At 33.4% G+C, this 8,665-nt stretch overlaps 1 protein-coding gene across 1 annotated transcript; it reads left to right on the forward strand.

Moving 5' to 3' along the window:
• Positions 1–228: 228 nt before the first annotated feature.
• On the forward strand, positions 229–1,065 carry Smp_117620 (hypothetical protein; the record flags this gene model as incomplete). Its single annotated transcript, XM_018790563.1, has 1 exon — positions 229–1,065. One exon carries the CDS (start codon positions 229–231, stop codon positions 1,036–1,038), a length of 810 nt encoding a protein of 269 aa, XP_018646193.1. The 3' UTR covers positions 1,039–1,065.
• Between the last annotated feature and the right edge of the window lie 7,600 nt (positions 1,066–8,665).

An 8,665-nucleotide genomic window follows, 5' to 3' on the forward strand; every position in this document is an offset into this window, starting at 1 on the left:
ATTTTTTTCAATCCCTTTCGTCCAATGAAATTCCTAGTTGTAAATGCGTTGTAATTGGTTATGTAATTCTTGAAATTCGTATAAAAGCTCTGTACTTATGGATATAGATAATTTTCTTCACAATATGGACGTCAGTAACGTGCAAATTAGAGGCTCTGTTGTTCCTCACGTAGTCACAGTCTTATGCTAACAAGAAATGTGGAAAGGTAAATCGAAATATGCTTTACAATGTATTGTAGCTTCCAACGGTATGTGTCATTTATCGAAGCAGCAGACGGGAATTTCTATCAATATTTGAGAGATCAGTTATTGTCCAAAAAGCACAAGTGGTCGAACGCTTTTAGACCAGCTGCAATGCTTCTAGATCAAAGCAATACAAATTTCGTTGAGACGACCCATCGAATTTTAAAGTTGCATAAGCTGAACAGAAAAACACCCGTGTTCAGATCGATATTTAGTGTTCTGCTTCGCACTGGATATTGGATAGAAGCTCGAGTTCAAAAGTACTCCACTGAATGCCGTAGCAGGGCTGTGCTGGGTCGCGAGCCTCAACTACGTCGTCTTCAGGAAACACTTACACCTGCTGCATGTAAACTGCTTAAGCGGCACATGCGCATTCCTGTTACTGACTACGTATTGTCGGGGGAGTTTTTCACGGCTGTCCTTAACTATTCTCATCAGTTGCTTAACGATGGAATACCTACTACCATCACAATGCCCGTCGTCCGAAATACCACAGGCACCAACCGTCAACAGAACGTAGATTTGGATGCTACCTTAAATGATGACGAGATGGAAGTAATATCTATGAACTCAGAAGAGTTCACGGACCGAGACAATGAAGAAGACGAACGTGCACACAATGACCGACTGTGTGATATTTGCCATCTATGTCAGCCGCCCAGTGAACTAGGTGATGGAAGTGCTTGGATTTTTTGTCCATGCAACGCTATGTTTCATTCGTTCTGTGCATACGACCCAACAGAAGTATCACCTGGGTTCAACTGTCCCATGTGCGGCGCTGTCACGGACTCATAGTGGAGTCATCGATCAGGACCGAAGGAGCTGTGTAGAGACCGAGTAAAGGCCCTTTTCAGGGCCACCCACAATTTGATTTAAATTTTGTTTGAATTTCTTGTTTCCATTTTAAGGAGGAGTCATGAAACCATCAATAATTCATTTCACATTCATATGATTTGGTTACTAGGTACAGTAGAGAAATGTAGTAAGATCAGTTCACTAGTACAACAAGATCTTTTCTATTGCTAAGGTCAAGTGAACAGACACTGATCGGTCATCACAATTCCATAGTAATTAAGCTGTAGATTAATAATTATCATCGCTCACTTTATTACCATGCCAACAGCTTTCCAGGTTTTTCAAATTTACGGTTTCAGTGGACGATTCCGTACAGAAAACAACGTCATATAATGAAGACTTACATATCTAACAAGTCATTAATAATAATAATAATAATAATAATAATAGTAATAGTTATAATAATAATAATGGAACATACGAAATGTAATAATAATGTTTCATATGAGATTTATCACTACATAGCAAAAATTCGATACAGTGATGAATGTCATTTAGACATTTGATAAATAAATGTACAGTTTAACTTAACAGATTGAAATACGATATTCTAAATACATAATGGTTACTTGATACAATTGACCTTATTCCACATTAAGTCATATCATTGGAATAGAAATTTATTTCACTAGACATAGGCTTGTTCATTGACACTTCATTCAACCTATATTACACATATGCTTGTCAAAGAAGGTTATTTTTTCAACATTCAGCGATTTACTGTTTGACAGTTTAAGAGTAATTATTATGTCTTTGTGACGGAAAATGTACATAGTTTTTCATTGTTCGTCCAGTATGTTTAACAAAGGAAACTGTTGGATTTGGAAATATAATTTCAGTCTTTCTAATTAATTAACGTTTACAATGTTATTTACTAATGAAAATAAAAAATTCAGATCATTAATTTGAAAGGCTGTGCACTTAAAAAACATTGGCTGTTAACATCACCTGCCAAAAAATATTATGCCCACCTCACAAATACAATTACCGTATTACATGACTGAGTACACTAACATGTCTTTTCGGTGATCATTAATAAGTGATCAACTACAAATAATCTACAGGTCAGCATATTTTATGCTTTGAATGGATTTACAAAAAATCTTGATAACCTTGATATTGCGTTCATTTTCGAAACCTTTTCATAGCTAAACTAATCAACTTTTTGGTATTAAGAATAACGGTTTGCAAAATAACTGAATTATAAAGATTATTTGCTTTTTTCTCAGACATTATTACTAATTTCAGATAGCGTAAAAGTTGCTTCATTTACCCATCTTTTACGGTTAGCGTGACTTCGGCATGACCCATTCACTTTCTCTTTATCATGATTTATTCATATACTTACACGAATATAACGTTTATTAAATGAGCGAACTATGTGTTAAATTAACTTATGGGAATACTTAAACCAAAATGTGTTCACTAATTGTGTATTAAACATTTGACTACCTTTTTTGAAATTCAATAATCACCATTATCAATTATTAATAACAACTGTAAGTTTTTTCAAAAATTAACTTTCAATGATCTACACATTATTATTACTACTCTTGCCACGACGATAACAGATAACTTTAGTTGCATTTGTACTTCATAAAAAGAAATTACATTCACTAACAGGAGTATAGCAGGGTAATGAAAAGGATTTGTTTTTGTTTTTTTCGAAGTTAAAATTTTTTACAAAACTCAGATGGAACAATGCGAAAATAGTTCATTATTGTAAATAATAATCGAATGGAAAAATGTCAATTCTTACATCCAATAAAAGCACTTTATTCTAGTTCGATTTGAACGAATCAAATTGCAAAACTGCACCATTTACAGCCAATTAAAAAATTATTACAGGTGACAAAATGTTTGTTCATTTGCACTTGAGCACACACTTTCAAAAACAAATTCACCAATCACCAATTGCTAAATTTTTTTCATATCCTTTAATTTCCAAAAGAAGGGGGGTAGGGGATTATACGTGCAGTGATTCTAATGTCAACCATACATTTCGAACAATCTGATCAAACACACAGAATACTTGTTAAGAACATTTATATATAAAAATAAAAGGTCAACTAGACTGGAGATGGGGGGGGGTAAGAGTAGACAAGGCTAATAATAATAAAAATAATATGAAAACAATTTGACACCTAATCACTCTGGATAATAAGCTAATATTACCAGGGTAGGTTTAAGGAGAGAACAAACTGTTTTTGAATACACAAAGGGGGTTTGAATTTTCGTATGGCTAAGGCTTCAATAAACCTCAGTATATGCCCTTTTACACTTTTAAACAACACAACAAAAGCTGAGTTAAGATCAATCTTATGACCTGTTTCGATTATATGTTTGGCAATAGAGGATGATGGATGTTTATCCTCTATTCTTATTGGGTCATTCGACTCTATTTGTTTTTGCAACCATTTTGGTACATGTTCCCCCATCCTATTCTTACCCCCATTTCCAGTCTAGTTGACCTTTTATTTTTTTATATATAAATGTTCTTAACAAGTATATGTGTGATCAGATTGTTCGAAATGTATTGCGCTAATACATCACATAGTTCTGATGATCTTCGTCTTCTTATTACATTATCGAAACATAAATAATTGTTTTTTTGATCTATTTTTATCCATATTATAAACTTATTCTACAAACTACGTTAAATATCAGTGCAGGGTTGTGAAGATTGTTGAGTTTATATTGATATCATGAATATATCAATGTCAGACCACTACTGAAAACCTGGAAGCACTGAAGTCTCATACTAGGACAAAACGGCCGTCCAGTACTTGATCTATTCATGATATCCATCTAAACTACGGCAAAATTTAAGATCAATTACTCTATAGTGTTTTCTTTATGATGGTTCTGTTGTTAATCACAGTTCTTCATTAAAATAAAACGATAAAAATCAATGGGAATATAAAAGTTGTAAATATTAATTACTATGCAGAGATGGATAGTGGCTAGCAGTGGAATCCAGGATGCGCGTTTCGTCCTATTCGGGACTCGTCAGCTGGATATACCTGCATCTCAGAGTCGATTTTCACTCTGGGACTCGAACCCAGTACCCTCGCTTCAAACGCCATCTGCTTACCATGCTTGTGAATTAAGGCTATATCGAGGCAATATGCACAGTATGCACATATGCTAATTAGAGACTGACCAGTAGTAGTCCCAACACATCGATGGGAAGATTCAAACAAACAATACTAAATGAATTAATTACTATGATTTTTTATTTATTTAATATTGTTCAACCTAGATTTTTGACATTATTTCCCATCTACATTGACATACTCGTCAACATTATAATCAACAACAAAACTTATGTAATATAAAGAATGTAAATATACTATTCATTAATTGAAAAAACATTAATGTTTTGATATTTACTTAATGAATGACAACAAATGAACAAAATGGTGGAAGGGATGTTAACAGTGACTACTCGTTTCATTTCCTATATTTATATATAAAGGTTGTGTAGAGATTGATAGATTTAGATAGTTTACATCATGGATTGGGTCATAGATGCCTAACGATGAAGAGTCTCGAACAACGACAAGCGTACTACGCTCATATGATTTTGATAGAGTTTTGTTCTCTGAGCTGGACCAAACCATCCAGCTCAGAGAATAAAAGTCCATCAAAAAGATGAGGAGTTCCATTTATATATTGTTAATCGCCGTGGCTTAGTGGTCATTTTGAGAAACTGGGTAGTATCATTAGACCTTACATTTAGAATATCGTTCATACTCAATTATTTAACGAATGAGTTAATTCAGTGTTATATAGGCATAAACTCTGAAATGACTACACTAATTTCAAGTAGAGTGGGAATTCCCCCCCCAACATTGTATCTGTCTAATCATTCGTTTCACGAATTTTTAATAAACTCTAATTAAACAACAGTCATCAATGATTTCATTAAATACAGATAAATTTGAATAGTTCTTATTATTGGGAAAAATATATAGTCGGTGTGAATCAGTTGATCTGTTCAAATTGTAACACTTTCTAATACTGTTATATCCCGTGGAGATTTATGAATGGTAACTTTGAGAACTATTTATGAACCAATATGATATGTATATTTCCTATTGTATAACTGTTAAGTAACTAAACTATTCATATTCGTGTCCCTCTTATTATAAGCCTTATTTTGACCTATAGACTATTAACATACGATTTACCATTAATTACTGTTCCTCTTATCCACAGTCACATTTAGCCAAATATTGTACAAATGTTATTTTCTATTTTTATGGTACGATGTGGTCTATCTGTTTGGTATATAAACCCAGTATGTTTGAGAATAATGATTCATATTGCATATGCTGTTATTGGTGTTCTGAACTTAACTGGCTGTTCTTGGCAGAAAGCAGGACTGATAAGTACTCAAGACTGCTTATACGGTTTTTCGTGTATCATTGCTCTGATCAATAATTCACTCCTCTCTAATTGGCAGGAATCAGCACGTTCTTATTATTAAACAGGGCACGTACACACACATACACACGATATAACAAATACCCTACTCTCATAGTTGAAAGCGTGAGTCAATTGAAGCTAGACCACCATGGAAAACCTGCAAGCCGACCCGTCTTATTATGGGACTCCTCAGCAGTGCACATCCACGATCCCGCACTCGCGAGATTCGAACTCAGGACCTACCAGTCTCGAGCCAGAGCCCTCAACCGATAGACCACTGAGCCGGCCGGCGTCCATCGGTGTTAATATTTAACTTCAACCAATCCACGAAGTTGAGCAACTGTTCACCCTACTCTGTTAGCTAATTGAGATCTACCAGAATCTAATACTTCCCTTATGAAGTTACAAGAAAAGTAAACAAAAACGGATCACATGGATTCAATAGAATAATTGAATGAAAATTTAAATCAAAATTAACTAGAAAGTTGGTCTTCTTCAGTAGTTAAAGTCTATTACCCTAGAAAGTTTTAGATCTATTCCATTTTATTCAACTGATAACTTTATCAACAAGATGTATTCTGTAATCTAATTCCATATTAGGAATGATCCAATATCAATATTATTAATTATTAATCAATTATTCATTTCCCTTTAGGCTTTATGTTTTGTTTGTTTCTTTATAATTGACGTTTTCATATCTATCGGCAAGTTTAATGTCCAATAATTGTCAAACTAGTTCTCTCTTTCTCTCTCTATCCGTCTTATGTATCTAGATATGTATAATTGGGTAATAATTAGCTTAATATACTGATCATGTGTAAAAAAAATCGGTTGAAAAAAGAAACGTATTGAGGCTAAATGACTGATAATGGTTATTATTATCATTAGTTTCCTATCTAGTCAACAAATAGAAAGATAAACAAGTAGTCAGGAGGTAGTATACAGATCAACGATACAGAAAGACATCATGAAAAAACACATCTGCTACTTTAAGTAAGTCAATTTTCCCCTTTTTAAAAAAAATGGATGTATTAAATATCAGAAATGTCAATAAACGATAAGTGAGTTAGTTTTATTCAATTAGTCGATTGCTTCCTTTTTATTGATTGATTAGTTAAATGAATTACAATAGACGAATTTCGAAGGTAACAAATCATAATACATGAAAATATGAAACGGATACTCTTATTACTTATTACTAATGTGGTGTATGTTACTGATATCGACAGACATAAGTAGTACGTAACACTGATCACAAATGGAATGCCTGTCAAAAGAAGGTTGAGAAGATTGAACTGAAAACAGCAAGGAATTGAGAATTGTAAGAACCATGAAGCATGTAATGAACAATTGATGGAATATGTGGGAATGAAGTATTTAATGTATGGTTTTCATATTGTATGAAAGAACTCTGTATATATATATTTTTGGATTGAGGTAGAAGTTACATTTTACAATATTGGGAATTGATAGTATGGAGAGATGTAAACAAATGAATAACAACTCAGTGTTTTGATAGCGTTGAAATAATTAAGAGATCTGAATATTATCAGAAGGGGTTTGGTGGAGATTTTAGTAATTTTATAGAGTTGAGATCATGAGTTAATTGAAGCTAGACCATCATGGAAAACCTCGAAGCACTGGACGGCCACCTCGTCTTATTGTGGGACTCCTCAGAAGTGCACATCCACGATCCCACCCTGCGAGATTCGAAGCCAGGACATACCAGTCTCGCACCAGAGCACTTAACCGATAGACCGCTGAGCCGGTATCCAACGGTGTTAATATCTAACTTCAACCGAATCCAGGATGCGCGTTTGAAGCGAATACTACTGGGTTCAAGTCCCAGAGTGAACACCAACTCTGAGATGCCGGTACATCCAGCTGACGAGTCCTAAATAGGACGAAACACACGTCGTGGATTCCACTATCCATCTTTGCTTATAATACTGAATGTTCATAGCCTAACTAGTTATTTTTGTTGGTATTATTTTCACTAAGCTAAGTAGTTTAAAGATGAAACTTTGACCAGCGTTTTGGACGAAATCACCGATATTTACCTCAATTAAGACATCTATGTTGAAAAACTACCAAAAGCATCCTCAATTTTGTTCGTTATTATCTACTTATATTTAGGAATATATTATTCATTCAACAGAACGATTTGAAGATAATTGTATATTTTTAATCGAATAGTATCTTTGTGAAATAACACAACATCAGTCACTTAGAAAGCCGATATAGATCTCTACTATTCAGAATAATCTTCAGTGTAAACATACGAACTCAACCAGTTAAGATATATACAGCGATTGCTTGATTACTTAAAATAATTGTTACGAGTTACTCAATCATTTGATAAACTAACCATAGCCCCATTCTTTTCCTTTAAGTAAAGTTACCCATCATATATTCAATGTTCAGATAATGTCACAACCAAGACTTTCCATTATTTTCCTGTTCATTATATGGATAAGTATTGTACATAGGATTATAATTCTCAATAGAGATCTTATTTCTAGAGTCTGAATCTGTTCAAATCTATATGTATTGAATTTATCAATGAAGCGTAGTTCAGCGTGCAGGATGGAAAACAAAAATGTATCTTGAAAGTTAGGACATGAAATCTCTCATGAAAATTACACTTTAATGTGCAATACTTACCTAATTAATCGACACAAAAGTACCTGAAAGTCATGGATATAACATTACTTGAACATTGAAAAGGTGATGGATTTCCTCAGTCATTTCTTACATTATATATATATCAGCATAGCAACAACAGTCGCCCTTCAAATAATTAGCATATATTTGAATAGAGATATAGATTAATTACCGAAAAATAATACATTACTTCAGTAAGATACATTTCACAATTATGAACAATAATCAAAATGTCATAATTAAGTCAAAGTAATCGATAGGAAGGAAACTTTATTACATCAGTCCAAATATTGTCTGAGAGGTATGTAAAGAATTAATGAACAACTACATAAACACACACACGCACACATTTTCCCTACTTTACATGGACATACACACATGTGTACATAGATACACAAAATAAATCATTCTATGTCATGAAATAGTTTGTATTACAGAAAAAAAATACTAATCATTATTTCTTGGATTTTTC

This window comes from Schistosoma mansoni (assembly GCF_000237925.1).
Source record: "Schistosoma mansoni, WGS project CABG00000000 data, supercontig 0062, strain Puerto Rico, whole genome shotgun sequence".
Classification (NCBI taxonomy): Eukaryota; Metazoa; Platyhelminthes; class Trematoda; order Strigeidida; family Schistosomatidae; genus Schistosoma; species Schistosoma mansoni.